Consider the following 20,812-nt stretch of genomic DNA (forward strand, 5'->3'; position numbering starts at 1 on the left):
GGTGTAAAAAAAAAAATTATAATAATTTTTTTTTTTAATCGGCAAATCGGTGGCATTTTTTTTTAATGAAATCGGCCCTAATTAATCGCCCATTCCGATTAATCGGTCGACCTCTAATATGGTATTGAGGGCACAGTTGTTTGGGTACAGACTTGGATAGCCTGCAGAGTTCTGTATTACTATCTTTGCAGTAGATTGCAACACCGCCCCCTTTGGGAGTTGTATCTTCGCGGAAAATGCTATAGTTAGCGATTTGAAATTTCAGGGTTTTTGGTGGTTTTCCTAAGCCAGGATTCAGACACGGAGTTTTCCAAAGTTATTTATGATTTTTATTTACAGATTACTGAGTAAAACAAACTTAGGGAGTAGGCTTCTAATGTTAACATGCATGAAACCAAGGCTTTTACAGTTACAGAAGTCAACAAATGAGAGCCCCTGGGGAGTGATAGTGGAGCTAGGCACTGCAGGTCATGGATTAACCTCTACATCACCAGAGGAGAAGTAGGATAAGGGTACGTGCTAGACGAACTGGCCGTCTAGCACGTTTGGGAGAAAGAGTTAAAGGAGCAGGTTTCTGGGCACGATAGCATAGATTCAAGGCATAGTGTACAGACAAAGGTAAGGTAGGATGTGAGTACATTGGAGGTAAACCTAGGCATTGAGTAATGATGAGAGAGAGATATAGTCTCTAGAGACGTTTAAACCAGGTGACGTCATCGCATATGTAGGAGGTGGAACAACATGGTTGGTTATTAAGGCATATTGAGCAGGGCTAGATGCTCTTCAGTGAAATAAGACAATCACTAACCAGGATGGTAATGGACGAGGCATATTGATATTAGAGAGAGGCATGCGTAGCTAAGTGAACATATGGGTCCAGTGATTGGTTGGGCTGACTGGGGACACGGCGATTCAGACAGTTAGCAGGTCGATACTAACAAGCTAACAGTTAGTAGGCCGGGGCTACACAAGCTAGCAATTAGCAGACCGGGGCTGGCAAGCTAGCAGTTAGCAGACCGGGGCTGGCAAGCTAGCAGTTAGCAGACCGGGTTAGCAAGCAAGCAGTTGGCAGACCGGGGCTAGCAAGTTAGCCTTTGGGGGACGTCGCGGTGGGGGTAAGTCTGTTTTTGCCTCTTCGTGCAGTGACGTCCATAGACCAGTCGTGGAATTAGTAGGGTTCCAAGTAGGTCTAGATAGCTAGCAGGCCGGTTAGCAGAATGGGCCTTCAGCGGGCGTCGCGCCTGAGGGGCCTGTTGGAATCCTCGGGCAGATTATGTCGGTATTCCAGTCGTAGAGGATCGGCGGGGTTCCGTGCCCCGTACCGGCAGTAGAAGGGGTCCGGATATTGTAGCTCAGGAGTGGGCTTCGGTGGTAGCACAGGAGCCCTGGCCGAGCTAGCTTCAGGCTAATTGGTGCTTGCTCCGGGATGGAAACGCTAGCCAGGAGTAGTCACCCGGGATTGCAGTTAGCTATTTGCGAAGATCCAGATGAAAATGTTCAGAGTTTGCGGTAGGAATCCGGGGATATGTGGGAAAAAATATATAAAATAATTATTATTTATAGGTCCGTTATGCTCTGGTTTGAGTCACGTTATTCGAACTGGCGACAGCTTTCCGAGCTAAAGGTTAGCTGATGACCGCAAGCAATGGTTTGCTGACTGGTAGCTGGTAGGTAGTTAGCTGGCTAGCTTCAGTTGAGGGATTCCAGATCCGAAGTAAATAGAAATACTTTAGGAAAAAAAACAGATCCACGCCACATTGGGTGAGGCGGGTTGCAGGAGAGTATTTAGAAGTTGAGGTTTAGGAAAATATTTTAAAAAGATGCGAAGAAAAAGATATATACATGGGACCCGACAGGACAAAGACGTCTGACTGCTACGCTATCTTGGAAATCAGTTATTGAGGTGTATGCTTCTGTGAGGATTATTATATCATTGTTTTTGATCGTCTCCCTATATAATCCCTTTTTGTTTGTCTTAGTATAGCAACATCATTAAACCTGGTCTATCCTCAAACCTAAATAGGCCATTGGTATGATAAACTGGCCTAGCTGTGTGTTTCCAATGTTTTCTTTAAAAAAATAATACAATTTCTGATTAGGCACGGTACGGCCTCCCACGACTCGTATAGCGAGGACATGTACAGGACCCTGCTGGAGAGCTACCAGCAGCTGGAGCAGGAGATGGCCACCGTGGCGGCCGAGTGGCAGGAGTGTGAGAAGAGGATTGACGACTACGTCGACGAACAGGTACACACACCCACACACACACACAGACCGAGAGAAACACATCATATACACACAATATCCCTGTCTTTGCTACACTCCACGGGCTGTTCCTTGTGTGTGACAATGGAACTTAAATAAATGTCAATAACATATTGTGATGTCCTGAAGGTTTTTAACAAATGCATCTCCTTTGAATGGTTTTCTTTTGGTCTCTCTGATGTTAACAATTTGTTTTTCTCTTTTTGTCAGCTGCTTTTTAAGGTGGAGAGCCAGAATCTCACAAATCAACGGACAGAACCACATAAGTCTTTAATTAGCAAAAATGTAAGTGGTTTATCACGCAACTAAATTTTATTTTTTTACTGTAGTTAACAGGATTGTCTAACACTTACCCCTATTATTTATGTCATATTATTTATGTAGTCCAACAGAGAAAAGGTGATTTTACATACTGTTATTTATTAAAAAGCTGACATGTTTCGACCTCAATCTGTCAAAGCTCATAATTGAAGTCTACCTATTTACAGACTTTGAAAACAAAACAACGGATGCTGAAGGAAGACTGGGAATTCTTTAAACAGAGGAGGTTTATAGAAGAACAGGTATGATGGACAAATAGTCTATAGAAATAGTTGATTTATTTGTGGAACTGGTCAGACAGATTTTGATGGTGTACCCTTTAAATCTCCTGTACATGAATTTGATTTTGTCTTTGCAGTTAACCAACAGTAAGAAATCTTTAGCTGGTGACAGTAACTTTACAGACACGATGAGAATGCTCTCCTCTCGTCTCAGCATTCCAGACTGTCCAAATTGCAATTATCGAAGACGGTGAGTTTGGAGGATTCATTTTGCTTACAATTTACAGATGGTGTGTTTGTTTATTTGTAGCGTGTCTAAATAAAATACTACCTATTTATTTTAATTTTTTTACCTATGTGGGTATTATATGACACAAGTCCAATGAGACATTCAAACTTCGTGTGCAGGTATGTTTTTAATCCTTATTTATCAACCCAAAGTAGAGCAAACCCATGTTTCTAGCCAGTACCCAGTGTTATTCAGTGACCCGAAAGTGTTTAGCATCTCATGAACCACATCACTATAATATATCAACCTTCTGAGATTTTCAGCTTGACCACAAAAAAGATGACCTGGAACACCACCACTGGCCACTTGCGAAACCACCTTTTTTAATTAACAACTATCCCTCCCCCAGATGCACCTGCGACGACTGCAGCCTCTCCCACATCCTGACGTGCGGCATTATGGACCCGCCCATTGCCGAGGACCTCCACATCAAGCTGCCGCTTCAGGCCACGGAGCCCCCACAGCACCGGGACTACCTGGCCGAGGTGCACCCCCCCAGTCTGTCCTCCGGGGGCAGCTCAGCCTCTGCTTCGGCCTCCAGCTCGCCCATCACTATACAGCAGCACTCGCGCCTCATCCTGCCAGAAGGGGTCGCCACCACCTTGTAAGTCCACCAGGGGTGGCGTGTTCTTTGTTGTAAAAATATGTATTTATTTATTCGGGAGATCATAGCAAATGTTTTTTCCATACAAGTCCTGAGTATATAATGTAAAGCAATAAAATATCATACAAAAAAAACATACAAAAAAAGCAATACATTACAATAATGTAATGTTATTTTTTTTATATATATATAAATCTATCAAAGATATACATGACTAAAAGGCACAAATAATGGCTTTATGAGTTCATGCTAGAGCTGGGACGATCATCTGAAATGATCAACACCGACCACTTTTTGCTGATATCAATCATTACTATAAATAACCTATAGGTAGGTCCCTACTAGAGAAATGTGAAGTATGAAATAAGTTTGCTAATACGAGTAATTGTTAATGGTACAATTGATAGCTACAACATTCAAAGTAGTAGTTTTAAGGGTAATATTACAAAAAATACACATTAATGTTGTAAATGTATTGTTCAATTTATCATTCTTGTTATTCATCCAATTTATCGTGATGTGGATTTTTTTTGTCCAGATCGCCCGGGACTAGTTCATGCTACCAGTACGATTTATTCCAATATCTAGTTGATGTGGGTATGGTTGTATTTGTTGTGGTTATGATTACTCTTGTGGTATATGTAGTTATAACTCTTTTATCAGGTATGTGCTCTCCAATCATGTAATGTCATTTCCTATAATGATTTTTATCATGAAAACTTGTTCACTCCTGTTTTGGTATTCACCTTCATTATTTTATTTTTCCCTCTCTCCCTCCTCTCCTCATAGTGGTAGCGACGAGGACGAAGTGCCTCCGCTGTTGGGCAAGTTTGCAGACATCTACCCCATGGGGGGCTACGAGGACCCAGGGGTGGTGGCCAGGATGAACGGCCTGCACAGCGAGCTCAACGGTGGCGGGGAGAACATGGCGCTCAAAGATGAGGTGTGGGTGGGTGGTTGACGGCTGTGGGGTGACGTTTACCCTAGTTACAGATCAAGGATCAGCTTCCCCAATCCTAACCATTAGTGGGGAAAATGCTAAACTGGCCCAAGATCAGCATCTGGGGTAACTTCACCCTACACCGTGTGTGACGGTGCCCTTGATGCAAGTTTGGCACATTTCTCTGCTGAATTTCTCTGTGCGAAGTTCCTGGACTGGGACAGATTTGATTGAGGAAATGTACTTTGACTCTGACTCATTCCTGCTGCATTTCTCTCTTTCTCTCTCCCATCTCTATCCTCCTCACTCTCCTCTCTCCCTCTGTTTTCTTTCTAATTTCTCTCCCTCTCATCCTCTGCCCCCCTCCTCCCCTCTCTCTCTCTCTCTGTCTTTCCATTCCCCCCACTCTCCCCTCTTCCTCTGATTTTTCGCTCTCTTCCCCCCCTCTCGCTCTGTCCAGTCTCCTGGAGGGAGCAGCAGCAGTAGTTCGTCGGAGGGTGACGAGGAGGCTGACGAGGAGAGCGGCGGGGAGCCTCCGGGCCAGCAGGGGGAGCTTTCGCCAGGGAAGAGCAACAGCCCTCCGCCCTTCTACCCACAGCAACAGGTACAACCACACTACACAACTAGGGCTTGAGGTAGAATTTGAATCAGGTTAACCTACTGAGATATAGAATACCTAGAGAAAGATTCTGTTCAGTTTGAATGGATTCCAATGCATGGGGTACACAGCCTCCACACACCCTGTTGTGTATGTCGCCGTCTTGCTCAAAATGCTTCCACAGTAGTCTTAATGCTGAAAGGAGGAGAAAAAATGACAAGCAACACTGGTGCACATGAAGGACAACTCACGGTAGCCATCTTGTTCCTCTCTCATTCCAGGTGGAACAGCACGCCTGCGAGTGCCACGTGTGCAACCAGGACCTGTCCTCCTCCCTTGCCCCCCTGGGCCCCCCCCTCTCCCCCAGCCGGATCCACGCACCCCCCTCCGGCCACCACCACCAGTTCTTCACTGGGGGCGACAACCAGAACCCCAGTCACCCGGCCCTCCACCTCTACCCCCACATCCACGGCCACCTGCCCCTGCATAACCTCTCCCACCTGCCTCGGCCCCTGCTGCACCCCACACTCTACCCCAGCCCCCCCCTTTCACACAGCAAGGTGAGTGAACACACACATACCACTAACAACTGTACTTGCTTGAGGTAGATGAAATCTGACCCTGTGTCTGTGGTTAAGGGCAGCTTCTATTTACTCCTGAATGCTTGACAGATACAGGCTGTGCCCCAATAGTCTTGAAAGGCTTCCTTGTGTCCCTTACTGACCTTACCACTGCTCTGTAAGGATGTTGATAGGTGAAAGCCATTTCAACGGTCTTGAGGGAGAGGAGACAACGAATGGAAGTCATTTATGGGGTATTGGGATACAGATAGGGCTGGCACGGTTATCGTATAATCATGCAACTGAGTTATGGACAATGACCAACAAAAATTATAATCGTATTAGTACATTCATTTCAGGAGAATGGGGGATTTAACTATGTATAGTTTACCCAATAGCAGTTTTTCATTTTTACATGAAGTGGGTAAAGTTGGTCATCATTTCACAAGCAGTTTGGAGGAGAAGCTGCATTTACAAATGTTCCAAGCAGTCAAAACCATTTGTTTTTTAGACGGCTGTGTTATATTCATTAGGTATGTTGTATACAATTTTCAAAGATGCATTATAAGATCAAAATATTTTAAAACAAAATTACAATTATGAGTAACTGTGGTCATCTGCATGACAATTAACAAAAATGCTATAATTGTCACAGCCCTAGTTACAGACACTGTATTGGCTATACTTTGTCTAGAAAATTGATGGGGATTTACATGATATAAGTTTCAGGATATGATTTGAGTTGTAACCTCTCATCCCTCTTAACTGGTAATTTTTCATTGATGGAGTTAATTTTGCATGGCCCGGTACCCTGGGTAGGTGGAGTTTTTGCATTTTCCATTGGTCCTTAAGTGAAATCTCCACCCAACCGTGGCACCGGGCCATGCAAATGGAATTTGCCCATTGAAACATTCCCTTCAGGGGATTTACACCAACATCACAAGGAAGTGATTCAACTCTGTTATACCTTTTTTGGTTGATTATTTCGCTGTAATTGCATGGATATACCACAAGAGGTTGCACTGTATCAAATGAGCTCATATCTACTATGAGGGATTGCAGCTTGGTTATGCCAATCAATCAAATGTATTTATAAATCCCTTCTTACATCAGCTGATATCACAGTGCTGTACAGAAACCCAGCCTAAAACCCCAAACAGCAAGCAATGCAGGTGTAGAAGCACGGGTGTTGTAAAAAATTGTCACTATTGAAAATATGTTGAGAGACTAGGAGTCCAATAGGGTCAGAGGCAGAGAATCCCAGTGAAGGGAGCTGGTCAGACACAATCACATCAAACTTTGTCACATGCACCGAATACAGCAAGTGTAGACCTTACCGTGAAATGATTACTTACAAGCCCAGTGCAGTTCAAGAAGAGTTAAGAAAACATTTACCAAATAAACTAAAGTAAAAAGTAACACGATAAAATAACTAATGAGGCTATATACAGGGGGTACCGGTACTGAGTCAGTGTGCGTGGGTACAGGTTAGTTGAGGTAATTTGTACATGTAGGTAGGGGTGATGTGACTATACGTAGATAATAAAAAAGTGAGTAGCAGCAGTGTACAAAACAAATGGGGGGGTGTCAATGTAGTTAGTCCGGTGGCCATTTTGATTAATTGTTCAGCAGCCTTATGGCTTAGATGTAGAAGCTGTTAAAGTATTTTGGACCTAGACTTGGTGCTTCAGTACCTCTTGCCGTGTGGTGGCAGAGAGAACAGTCTATGACTTGGGTGACTGGAGTATCTGACAATTTTATGGGCTTTCCTTTGACACCGCCTATTATATAGGTCCTGGATGGCAGGAAGCTTGGCCTTAGTGATGTACTGGGCCGGACGCACTACCTTCTGTAGCGCCTTACGGTCAGATGCCGAGCAGTTGCCATACCAGGCGGTGATGCAACAGGTCAGGATGCTCTCGATGGTGCTGTTGTAGAACTTTTTGAGGATTTGGGGACCCATGCCAAATCTTTTCAGAGTCCTGAGGGGGAAAAGGTTTTGTCGTGCCCTCTTCGGTCTTGATGTGTTTGGACCATGATAGTTCGTTGGTGATGTGGACACCAAGGAACTTGAAACTCTCGACCCGCTCCACTACAGCCCTGTCGATGTTAATGTCGGCCTGTTCGGTCCGCCTTTTCCTGTAGTCCACGATCAGCTCCTTTTGTCTTGCTCACATTGAGGGAGAGGTTGTTGTCCTGCCACACTGCCAATTCTCTAACCTCCTTCCTGTAGGCTGTCTCATCGTTGTCTGTGATCAGGCCTACCACTGTTGTGTCGTCAGCAAACTTAATGATGGTGTTGGAGTCGTGTTAGGCCACGCTGTTGTGGGTGAACAGGGAGTACAGGAGGGGACTAAGTACACACCCCTGAGGGGCCCCAGTGTTGAGGGTCAGCGTGGCAGATGTGTTATTGCCTACCCTTACCACCTGCGTGCGCCCCATCAGGAAGTCCAGGAACCAGTTGCAGAGGGAGGTGTTTAGTCCCAGGGTCCTTAGCTTAGTGATGAGCTTCGTGGGCACTATGATGTTGAACTCTGAGCTGTAGTCAATGAACAGCATTTTCACATAGGTGTTCTTTTTGTCCCGAGACAGCAAGGGTGGTTCGTCACTCAGGTGTCTTGCCATTCACCTTCGCATCCCTGAGCCATGCTACACTTATTCATAGGACCTTCTGAAGAGATGAGTCTTCAGTAAAGACTCTATAGGAGGGAGCCCTGCCTCCAGTTGTTTGCTTAGAAATTCTAAGTACAATAAGGAGGCTTGCGTCTTGTGACTGTAGCGTACGTTAGGAGCCCATGTAGTGCTTTGTAGGTTAGCAGTAAAACCTTGAAATCAGCCCTAGCCTTAACAGGAAGCCAGTGTAGAGAGGCTAGCACTGGAGTAATATGATCAAATGTTTTTGTTCTAGCCAAGATTGTAGCAGCCGTGTTAGTGTCAAACTGAAGTTTATTTAGTGCTTTATCCGGTTAGCCTGAGAGTTGAGCATTGCAGTAGTCCAATCTAGAAGTGACAAAAGCATGGATTAGCGTTTCTGTATAATCTTTGGACAAAGTTTCAGATTTTTGCTATGTTAGGAAGATGGAAAAAAGCTGCCCTTGAAATATTCTTGACATGTTCTTCAAAAGAGAAGTCAGGATCCAGAGTAACGCTAAGGTCCTTCAGTTGTATTTGAGACGACTGTACAACCATCAAGATTGTCAGATCAAACATAGAACTCTTCTATTCTCTTCCTAGCCTATCCCCCTTGCCCCTACCTCGAGCCACACGGGGCCCAAGCAGCAGGCCTTCAGCCCCTCCCTACCGGACCACGTCTACCAGAACTGCTTTGGTGGCGGTGCTGGCGACTGGAACAGCTCGCTGCAGTGCCTCTCGCTCAAGTTCGAGAACATCTGCGATGCTGCCATGATGAAGAATTGGAACCCATCAGTGCTGCTGCAGGAGCCCCTGCCAGGTGAGAACATACCTCTTCATCTAGCCCATGGGCGACCAACCTTCCTCCTGGAGAGCTGGTGTAGGGTGAAATTGCACCTTGACGCTGGTACTGAGTCCGTTTTGCATTTTCCACACAAAAGGTTACAGTTAAGATTGGGGGAAGGGAAGCTGATCTTAGATCTGTGAGGGAACTTCACCACGGAGCTAGCTATCATACTGCAGAATTTCACTACAAAACCTAATATAGCCCACCTGATTCTACTAATCAGCTGCTCACTAAGAATAATTCATCTTAATTAGTTAAATCAGGTGTGGTACAACGGGGCTGGAGCAAAAGCCTGCATACCAAGTAGTTCTCCAAGAGGAAGATGATTCGTCCATCCCTAATGTAGGCTAAAGGAGGAGCTGCTCATTTTATTTCAGCTCCATTGCCTGCATCTGCATCAAATCAAATTAAATTGTATTTGTCAAATGCGCCAAATACAACAGGTGTAAACCTTACAGTGAAATGCTTACTTACAAGCCCTTAACCAACAATGCTTTAAGAAGTTAAGAAAAATAAAATAAATAAGTGTTAAGTAAAAATGTGATAAATAGAAAATGAAAGTAATGAATAATTAAACAGCAGTAAAATAACAAGCGAGGCTATATACAGGGGTTACTGGTACAGAGTCAATGTGCTGGTGCACTGGTTAGTTGAGGTAATATGTACATGTATGTAGCTATGGTAATATGTACATGTCTGCTCTTGTAGTAAGAGGCCCCATTCCACTCCCATTTCAGCCTCCTTCTCCCAGCTCCTCCTCCTCCTGTCGGATCAGTGTCTTTGTCCGAGGGGTGTGGTCTCTGTAGTTTATACAAGGATGGGTCCCAACAAGGTTCAGTGTTGTGTGTTTTGGCTCTATGAAATAGAATTGTTCCTCCCTCGTGCCATAGAATTCAATGTACACTTGAACTCTGTATACTGTGAGAGCCATTCTTATTGTTTGTGTCCGATGTTCCTTCTCACCCATCTAAATCTTTGGACGTACACAGGATCTTACACATGCACCTAACTCTTGTTTTTCACCAGGCCGCCCTTGTAAATAAGAATTTGTTCTTAATTGACTTGCCTGGTTAAATAAAGGCTAAATAAATACAAATAAAATGTTTGTCTTCATCTCCAGGGGACATGCTGGGATCACCCCACCACCCTGACGTGCCCCTCCCCCTGCCCTCCTCCTCCAGCTATGGTGACCACGCCCACACCGCCTCGGCCGAACCCACCCCCCTTCACCTCCTCCCACCCTCGCCGTCGGAGCAGCAACAGCCCCTGCCCAGGGAGAGGAAGAACGGCGCCAAGAAGAAGTGTCTCTACAATTTCCAAGATGCCTTCCTGGAGGCCAACAAAGTGGTGATGGCCACCTCTGCCTCCACCGCCTCAGTCTCCTGCACGGCAACCACTGTCCAGTCAAGTAATAATCACATCCAAGTTTCATCTAAAAGACCCAACTCCTTAGGTAAAACTGAGGAGGAGGAGCGCAGCTTAGGGCTAGCCCGATGGCACACTGCTACGTTCCAATATCCATACTAGCACATCACCACATGCCCGATACATTTGGTTCATTCTAAAGGTGTCAGCATGCTTCATAACCAAACTAGTGTGCTTGTGTGCTCCTTTAAAAGACCTTCGCTTGAACATTAAAAAAAAGCAGCAGTAGTACTGTTTGTCCTTTTTGAGACGCTGTAGTCAGAATTAACTCAAGAAATCCATCATTAATTTTGACGTTTTTGCAGGGAAGGTCTTAGTCGCACAATATTACATTTAACTAAGATGTGTGGTGCAATATTACTCAATGAAAAAGTCTGTCGTAGAAGGACAGCAAAGACTTTTGAAGAATCCTTACTGTTGACCAATCGCAAACAAAGGGGCGTAGACTTCGGCTACCGACTTAGTTTTGTAATTATGTGATAAAATGGGGTGGGGGGTTGCTTACGGCTAGCAGTCACTAGCCCCAAGTCTGTGTCTCAATGGCCTGAATTAGCTTCTTCTTGATCTGTACTGATGTGACAGGAAAGCTGCCTGAGAAAGGGAAAGTGTTGTGTTTGCAGCAATGATTGTAATTTTTACATGTTCCAAATACAGAATAGACAAGCAGAGGTCAGAATATACCTGATGACCCAAAAACATGGGTCTGACTTAGTGTAAATAGATTGTAAATGTATTTCCTTCATTGAGGCATTTAAGATGACTTCTTGTGAATTGTCTCCGATCTTCACTGACCAGCTGCTGAATGTGCAAATGCATCATATGCATTTGTTTTTTTCTTCTGTCTCTGCCAGGTGATGTGTTTCACAATATAGGTAAAGAGGACCATAGGCAACAACCTGGCCCCATTGCCCCTAGGAATAGCCCCACAGGCCTGGCCTCCCTCCCTCAGCTCTCATCTGGCCCAGCTCTGCCTCCTGCCCCTGGCCCCATCGCCCAGCACCACTACCCCAGCATGAGCTCGCAGCCCTTCCCAACGACTCCCACCCCGGCCCCAGGCTTCATGGAGGCCCACCACCAGGGCATGTGCTTGTCCCCAGCCGAGCCGCCTACCGCCGCCCCAGCCGACGGGGCCATCAGCGCCCCGCCCAGCGTGTGCAGGTCAGTCCCTTGTTTAAGTTTCCTTTTATCACAAATCTAAGATCTCCTGATACTAACATTGACCAGTAGAGCGATGAGAAAATATCAAGGTCTGTATAGTGTGTCCAATCAAAAACACATTGTGTAGATAATCCCCTAAGAAAAACAATGGGCTAAACCTTATGTCTCTATCATAATCTGTGTGAAGAAAGGTAAGACATTTGGGTGACTAAATCAACGGAGGTCAGATGAAAAAAGGTGGTCAGGAATTTGGAAAATAGCTTTGCGTCAGCTAGGCTGGGTGCTGTGCGAGAATTAAGACTACCTGACAGGCATATGACATTCATCTTTCTTCTCAAATCCGGAGGACGTTAAACAATAGAGGTAAGATGGATATTGAATTTGAGACATGATATGTAGTATTTTCATATTTTAGTATACGCTGTTCATATTAAGTGTTAAACAAGCATATCTCTGTGAAATGTCAACGGAGCACTGAGCGTGCTGCAACCTTTTATTTTTAATATTGCGCATGAATTCAAATCTGATCCTGTATCAGTTGATTAGGCAAAACAACTGCCTACTACCTCTCCATGGCTATTGGAGAGCATTGAATTGTAACCACCCACTGATGCTTTGAGTGGGCTTCTAAACAACTAGGTCTTACTCATAACCAAAACATTGGAAGCCCATAGCGCCCTTCTGTACTCCATGAAATGGATGTCAACGTTACTTTCCAATGGGCATACCGAGAGGCCAAACTGATCAGTCTTACTGAAACATGGTTAGATGACATGTCATTGACTCCGAACTGAGCTTTGTCGGATTCGGAACACCATACAGGCATGCCATTGACATGGGGAAAAGCACAGAGGCAGGGTTTGCATTTATGTCAACAAAGCGTACAGCAGATCTGCCAATATCCTGAGCCCTATACTTCGAATGAGGTTTGAGGAGTTAGTGAGGCAACTTTGGTCAACTGAGTTCTACTATAAATAACCGGTAATATGAATGTGGCACAGCTTTTAGCCATGTACATTTCTATGGCAACGAGTCCTTCAGAACTAACTTGTTCCGGATCAGGCTAACTCCATTTACTCTGAATGAAGTGTGGTTGGAGGACCAATGAAATCATATATTCCCTCCCTCTCTGAAAGATTGCATCATCATCCCCTTGGCTCCTGGTCTAAGGCACTGCATCTAATTGCAAGAGGTGTCACTACAGTCCCTGGTTCGAATCCAGGCTGTATCACATCCGGCAGTGATTGGGAGGCCCATAGGGCAGCGCACAATTGGCCCAGCGTCGTGGGGGTTTGGCTGGGTAGGCCATCATTGCAAATAAGAATTTGTTCTTAACTGACTTGCCTAGTTAAATAAAATAATAATTTGAAGATGACTGAGTAAATATTGTATTAATCAAAGTGTTTTTTTTGTTTTAAAAAATATAGTAATGTTAAAATACCTAGCACATTACACATTTATTAATGACAGAATCCGTTTGAAACTTCACACCTTTTGTATGACTTAGTTAATACAATTATTTTAGATAAAAGCTGCAGTTGCATTGATAAGCACACCAAAGACGACATTAAATAGTCGTTACAATACGTAATAAAAGACCGACAGCACTTCTAACGGCAAATTTCACACTATAGCCTGCTGAATTTGCAAGATAACTTGACTCGCCCATCGATTTTGATTTTTCAGCTTTGTTTTAATCAAGAATTAACTCTGTTACAAGCCTACTAGAGTTAGCGGCAGGCAGACGAGCACAATATCCACAATCGTAGTATGAATGAAGTCTCAGCTGGAATGTGAAGCTAACTGAAGTTGGCTAGCTTTATAAAAGCCTCAGTAGATCTAGCTTCCATCGTCGTATATTGTACCACTCTGGAATCGCACCGCTCATCAGATGTGGCGCTACTATCCCTCTCCTTCACACCAAAGTACCGGCCCCGTGAATTCGGTCAGTTCTTTATCATTCTTGTTAATGTACTACCCACAACCAATATTACTTGCACAGCAGATGTAATCACGTTATGCGTGCAGCGCATAGTCAAACTCACCTGACTCCGCGATTTTATTTTACACTGGGTGATTTTCAACAGCTGTGCTCTCAAAAAGACTCTTCCTTCTTATCAGCAATATGTTACATGTGCAACAAGGGGTAGTAAAACACCAGTCTATTCAGAAGGCTCCTCTAAGCACCTAGGATCTTAATGCAGTCCACCTCATTCCAGCCTACCGAAGTAAACTACAGAGGGAGAAGTCTATAAATCAGTCAAACAGTGGAATGACACATCCAGTGCAGTGCTGCAAGACTGCTTTGACAGTAGTGATTGGACTGTGTTCTCAGAAAATGCCACACTGGATGAAACTTTAGAGGCTTTGTCTGATTACATACATTTTTGTGAGGATACAGTGGTCCCTTCAAAATAAGCAAAAAGGGTTACAAAGAGAATGGTGAAGGACTATTCCAGGATGGAAAGATGAGGGATACTTGGAAGGGTCTAAAACCCCTCTAGACTACCAACTAACCACACTGAGCTCAATGTCCATTCAAAAGAACATTCTATTGAGTTTGCTGAGAGTTTGAGCTCTTTTTATTCTAGTTTTGGTAGTCTGGACTTTAGTACTGAGGAGGATGAGCTGTTGTGAAATGTTATCTTTAGCACAAAGGGATTCTGATTGGGTTATAGAGGAAGTAGATGTTGATAGGGTATTACATCTAATATCAGAAAACAAAGCTACTGCCCCAAGATAACATCTGCAACTGAAATCATGTCACAAGGAATTGTCAGGTGTGTTCTGTGAGCTGTTCAAACGCTCACTGAGGGAGCATACAGTACCAGCTCTGTAGAAATCATCCATCGTATGCCCAGTACCCAAGAAGATCCGCTCTGCTGTCCTCAGCGATTACCACCTTTGTTTTTATTTTCAATTTTTTTTATTGAACCTTTTCATTTAACTGGGCAAGTCAGTTAAGAACATTCTTATTTAAAATGACGGCCTACCCCAGCCAAACCCGGACGACGCTGGGCCAATTGCGGGCCGCCCTTTGGGACTCCCAATCACGGCCGGATGTGATGCAGCCTGGATTCGAACCAGGGACTGCAGTGACCCAGTGCCTTAGACGGCTGCGCCACTCGGGAGCCCTTGTTGCATTAACACCTGTCATAATGAAAAGTTTTGAGTGTTTGGTTCTCTCCCACATACAAAATTAGATTAAAGGCATTGTAGACCCCCTTCAATTTGCCTACAAGCAATGGAGTGAACAATGTTCTTGTTCCTACTGTACTACACATTGCCAAGTCCTATGCCTAAATGGTGTTTGTGGCCTTTTCCAGTGCTTTTAGCGCTATACAGCCATATCTAATAGGTCAAACATTTGAATATGAACCTAAGTCCAAAACTCATTCTGGGGATTTTATCAAATAGACCACCATGGGTGGGATTCATTGGTGAGTGCAGGACAGGGCTCAATCATCTCTCCTGTCCTATTTACACTGTACAGATGACTGTAGGAGCACCTGCCCTGAGAACATACGGTACATAAAATACTCAGATGACAGTGCTAATCTTGGCACATCTGATTCTGATGACCTGATTCAGTCCACAGTGGACAAGTTTGACATCTGGTGAGGAAATCTGAATGACCAAAGACCTAATCATAGACTTTGGGAAACAACCATCAAGCTGATTGCTCCAAGTCAATCACCATCGGTACAGTAGTTAATAACAAGCTGAACTTTGGAGCTAACTGTGGGCAAGTGTTATCTAAGTATCAATCCGGACTGTATTTCCTTTGTAAACTTAGAAGGCCTAATGTAAATCTGTTTTAGTCCTTTTACAGATTGTTTTATTGAGCCTGTCTTAACATTTAGTGTTGTTGCCTGGTTTGGCTCCCTCACATGGGCAAGTCAGAATACCTTAGAGAGAGTTGTGCAGGTCAGTGGTAAGATTGTAGGAAGAAGGTAAAAGGCTCTCCAGCATTTACAAAGAGCGCACACGTAAGCAGGGTAAAGAAATCATTTTGGATCTTATACATCCACTGGAGAGCCAATATGCAGCACTGCCATCAGGGAACAAACTATTTTACCTCTTAAAACCAAGAGCACTACTAACAATTTTGTATCAGTACTGCTTTTCAGTGAAAAATGTATTTGTGTGACTTACAGTATGCTTATCTTGTATAGCACTGCTCTTTAATGAAATTGATTTTTGTGCCTTACAAATTCTTACAAGGTATATGCAAGATAAATGTATCAGTCATGTGTGAACGTTGTTTATATGTTTACTATACATCTTTATCTTATCCGACTTGCCACAATTGGAACCAGTTTATTTGACAGTACAGAAAGTTCCAGATATTTATTGGGTGAAATTCACCTACCGGTATTTCAACTACTACATATTGGCATGACATTGACATTTTGACCTTGGCTTTTGACCCCTTCTAGTGACCCCGAGTGTGAGGGCCACCGTTGCGAGGGAAACGGGGCGTACGACCACCAGGGCTACGACGGCGAGGAGAGCCAGGACGAGGACAGCTGCTCGGAGCACAGCTCTTCCACCTCCACCTCCACCAACCAGAAGGAAGGGAAGTACTGCGACTGCTGCTACTGCGAGTTCTTCGGCCACGGCGGGGTAAGACATGCACACATGCGCGCACACACATATACTCGTACTAATATGGGTATATTACTATCTATCAACTTGCAGAAAAGTGAGAAACAGAAGTCTGTAATAGTGTTTTAAGATGTAGTCTGACATTTTGTGGAATACAGAATCTAAATCTTTACTAGAATGGCCTGTTGGACACTGTCTAGCCAGCAGCTGAACGGGCCTAGTCTGGAGAGATGGCACTTTAAATAGCACTTCTGATAAGGTCCCCAACACATTTTACATTGTATAGCGGAAACTCACCCCAGATAGTATTGGGTGCTCTGATGATATTCAACTCAAACTACCAGAATAATCTAAACCTTGTTTCCTCCCCTAGCCTCCGGCGGCGCCCACCAGCCGTAACTACGCGGAAATGCGCGAGAAGTTGCGCCTAAGGCTGACCAAGCGGAAGGAGGAGCAGCCCAAGAGGGAGGAGCAGCCGGCCGTGGTGGAGCGCGACAGCGGCGCCGACTGCATGGAGGACCACCGGCGGGTGGAGGACCTGCTGCAGTTCATCAACAGCGCCAGTGACAACAAGCCCGCCTCCAGCTCCAAGGCTGCAAAGCGGGCCCGCCACAAACAGAAGAAGGTAGTGGTTTAAAGTGTTTTACAACATTTTGTTTGACGTGTTATCCTTTTTTGTTTCGACGACAGTGTTGTGATTTAAAATGTCACTTTGAAAGTAATAGTTCACCCCAGCTGACCTCAAGTGGTCTACAGTTGCACTGATAATCCAGACATGATATGTTTTAGTATTTGATTTTGGGCTGAACTCTAACCCTTCAAGGTGTAATTTTAACATTGTTGCTAAGGACTTAGTTCAAATAGGGAGTTGGGTCAAACCAGAGTTCTATTCTTTTGTTACTAAATGAAGCAAAAGACCAACCGGATATGAACTGTGTGTGTGAACTGTGTGTGTGTGTGTCTATCAGATGGAGGAGAAGGTGCGTCTGGAGGCAGAGGCCCGCGAGCGGGAGGAGGAGCAGGTGCAGCAGCTCCTGGAGGAGGAGCAACGACGGCGGGAGGAGGAGGCCCTCCAACGGGAACTCCTCCGCCTGCAAGAGCTGCAGCACCTCCGCTCCGCCAAGAAGAAAAAGGAGAAAGCCAAGGAGCTCGCCGCCCCCGTACCTCAGAACAACCCCCAGCCCCTCAAACAGACGGCCCAGAACGTCCTAGAGAACCTCCGCAACGGCAAGAGCCAGCTCCTGCACAGTCTCATGCGCCTCCCTGGCCACAAGGATCCCAGAGTGGAGCACCAAGCCCAGCCCCGGCCTCCCCCCTCACAGCACAGTCCAAAGAACAGCAGGGAGAAAGCCCCTACTCCGGCCCCCTTCACCCCAAATGCCCCCAACTCCCCAGCCCCCTTCCTTCTCAACGGCACCTCCGTTGCACCCCAACCGACGGAGGCCAATGGCAAAGCCAAGCCAAAACAGCAGCAGCCAATCAGGCAAACCGCCAGCGAGACAACGATGGTCAAGAAAGCCCCAGAGGCGACCACCACTAACAATACACCACAACTACCACTAGATGTCAAAGTGACCCGGCCCAGGCTTCCCGCAGAAGACCCGGTCGTCCCTCTGGCACCTGGACCCAGGAAGGAGGAGAGGAACAACGGGAAAAGGCAGCACCATCAGCAGTCGGCGAGCCAGGTGAAAGATGAGAGGAGCCGACCCTTGTTGGAGCCCTCCCCACCGCCTGCCTCGCAGACGGAGCAGCCCCAGCAGAACAGCAAACCCCTCAGCGCAGAATCTCCCCAGCCCAAGGCCAAGGCCAAGAAGAACAAGAAGAAGAAGGCCGACAAGACAAACAACTCAATAGGTCAGCATGCTATGCTAGGTTATGCTGTACAGTTTTATTTATCCCTGTAGGATGCTTAGTTTCAGGGCCGCAGAAGTGTTTCAGGCACGTACAACATCCAGAGATAATATTGAGATGGGGACATTTACATTTGTTAAGTTGCCATTTTGTGACCGAGTGTTCTCTTATTGCAGATGACGTTTTCTTGCCCAAAGACATTGATCTGGACAGTACTGACATGGACGAGACTGAGAGGGAGGTGGAGTATTTCAAAAGGTACGGCACTTGACTCTTGCTTTGCATTGACTCCATAAAGCTTTTGTTTAAAGAAAAAATTGCTTAAACGTTCTGTCCAGAAGCTTAGTTGCAAAGTGTTTAAATTGAATCTAGCTTGAAGTGAAGCTGGATGCTTTATATGCAGAATCTATTATGTGAATCAATTTGTCATTAAATCCCCCAAAACTATTAAAACAAATTACTTGTATTCCTAAGCTTATGGTTGTGGAGAGGACTAGGGGTGTACCCCAATAATATCTATTTTCCCCTGAAGTGTGCACTTGTTCACTACTTCCCACAAATCCAAAAGCATTGGATTGGTGGAGTCCTTTCAAATCCGTGAAGGGAAGAGAACAAATGCACACTTTGGGAGGAAGGAAAGCTAATTGGTACTTAGCTTGAGCGTACTTCCCTCCTCCAGATGCCCCTAGTGAAAAGCGTTGCATGGAGTGGATCTTTAACTCCCCATCTCTCCCTCCCCAGGTTCTGCTTGGATTCCGCCAGGCAGACCCGACAACGGCTGTCCATCAACTGGTCCAACTTTAGCTTGAAGAAAGCAACGTTCGCCGCCCACTGATGGGACCTCGCGTAGGACAAAGAAAAAGAGACTGTGGCAGGAAGCAATCAGCCCCCCCCCTCCCACCCCCTATTCAAACTGCTACCACAAACCCCGTCATCCCGTAGCCCTGCTGTGCCCAAATGGCGCACACCCACGCTGCCTTCGCCTTGTTCTTTGTTGCTGTGCGGTTCTACCATGAACCCATCCTCCAGTCTGATCCTCAAGCAGAACTCTGAGAGAGAGAAAAAAGATTACATTAAATGACACACAAAAGAATAATCACAAAATGCTACTTTCTACCTGGTTTTGTTTTTATTGCTCGTTTGTGTGTTTTTGGTCTGAGGGGCATTTCTCTTGACTTAAAAAGCCATGTTCTGAAATTCATTTTCTCTTTTTTTTGCCTGACTCGTAGTCAAAAGATCCTTACTATCTATGTATGCCTTGTGAAACAGACACACATGGAAAAAATTCGGAGAAAAAAAAGATATCTGATGAATTAAAGCCTTTCATTCAGTTACTGTGGCTTATCCCCTTGTTACCCACGATTCCTAGCACGGCATCTCATTCAGATAACTGACAAGGGAATGAATGGGCATGGTCTGCCATACTCTCCCCTGCCCCAACAACTCTCACTTGACTGAGAGGAACTTGGCTTAATACTTGACAAAGTTCTTTTTTTATTTTTTCAATTTCATTTAACAAAACCGATAAGTAAGTGTACCAGTTACAGTTTTTATTTTGTTTTCTTTCCTATTTTTGACTTGTATCCAGCTTGTATCACAATACTTTCAGAATGAAATTGAAGAAAAGAACAATGCACACTATCAATCTGTTATAGAGTGTATATTGTATTAACACTGAAGCCAAACTGGCTACCTTTTAACATATTGTTAAGTAATATTAAAATCTTATCTTTCTTTTTTGAAAGATGGAATACAGTAGTATGGCAGGATGTGTGTGTCTTGTGTCTGTGCTTATTTCATTGGTGGTGCATCTTTAATGCAGTGGATGGGGGGGTAGTATAGTTTAGTTTAATTTAGGAGTATTTTTGTAATTTAAAATGTTCCCCAAATTTATAGGGGAGGTCCATTCTCCCCTTCGTACCTGGATTGTAAATCATATCCATCCGCACATTATACACCGAAATAGATTCTAGAGAGGTCTAGGCTTATTGGTTAAGTAAGAAGATGCTGTAGCGCTATCATCCCCTCGATACTAAGTGACTTTAGCTGTTCACCATTACCTTCTACCCCAAGGTGAGTAATATTTACTGGTTGTGCTTTCAGTGAACGTTTGGCCTATAAAGACATCACTGATACTTCTCCATTTGGGGTGTGCAGCCACACTAGATGTGGGGTCCCGTGTGGCTCAGTTGGTAGAGCATGGTGTTTGCAACGCAAGGGTTGTGGGTTCGATTCCCACGGGGGACCAGTACGGAAGAAAAAAAAAATGTATGCAATGTAAGTCGCTCTGGATAAGAGCGTCTGCTAAATGACTAAAATGTAAATGTAGATGATGGGACAGTGAGTCACCTGGAGGACCGGGTGCTTTCTGGGTTATCCACCACTGATTGTAGTCGGTCAGTCATATGATCAATCGGTAGTGGAGCTATGACAGTCCTGTGGGACCCCACGTTCTCGTATCAGTGACTGAAAAGGTAAGGGACTGACTTGACTG

At 44.8% G+C, this 20,812-nt stretch overlaps 1 protein-coding gene across 2 annotated transcripts in view; it reads left to right on the forward strand.

Moving 5' to 3' along the window:
• Window positions 1-20,084, forward strand: part of fam193a (family with sequence similarity 193 member A) — a 38,656-nt gene extending 18,572 nt beyond the window's left edge. Inside the window, exons 8-23 of one of the 2 annotated variants that reach the window (XM_029750139.1) lie at window positions 2,100-2,247; window positions 2,476-2,550; window positions 2,754-2,828; window positions 2,945-3,057; window positions 3,446-3,700; window positions 4,490-4,643; window positions 5,101-5,244; window positions 5,520-5,798; window positions 9,033-9,249; window positions 10,397-10,729; window positions 11,553-11,859; window positions 16,299-16,485; window positions 16,841-17,092; window positions 17,436-18,321; window positions 18,495-18,576; window positions 19,060-20,084. In XM_029750139.1, the coding sequence (XP_029605999.1) occupies window positions 2,100-2,247; window positions 2,476-2,550; window positions 2,754-2,828; window positions 2,945-3,057; window positions 3,446-3,700; window positions 4,490-4,643; window positions 5,101-5,244; window positions 5,520-5,798; window positions 9,033-9,249; window positions 10,397-10,729; window positions 11,553-11,859; window positions 16,299-16,485; window positions 16,841-17,092; window positions 17,436-18,321; window positions 18,495-18,576; window positions 19,060-19,153 (3,601 nt within the window). In that variant the 3' untranslated portion in view covers window positions 19,154-20,084. The remainder of the gene's footprint in view (window positions 1-2,099; window positions 2,248-2,475; window positions 2,551-2,753; window positions 2,829-2,944; window positions 3,058-3,445; window positions 3,701-4,489; window positions 4,644-5,100; window positions 5,245-5,519; window positions 5,799-9,032; window positions 9,250-10,396; window positions 10,730-11,552; window positions 11,860-16,298; window positions 16,486-16,840; window positions 17,093-17,435; window positions 18,322-18,494; window positions 18,577-19,059) is intronic. The other variant, XM_029750140.1, reaches the window with a different exon arrangement.
• The last annotated feature ends 728 nt before the right edge of the window (window positions 20,085-20,812 follow it).

This window comes from Salmo trutta, chromosome 4, assembly GCF_901001165.1.
Source record: "Salmo trutta chromosome 4, fSalTru1.1, whole genome shotgun sequence".
In the NCBI taxonomy this organism is placed as follows: domain Eukaryota; kingdom Metazoa; phylum Chordata; class Actinopteri; order Salmoniformes; family Salmonidae; genus Salmo; species Salmo trutta.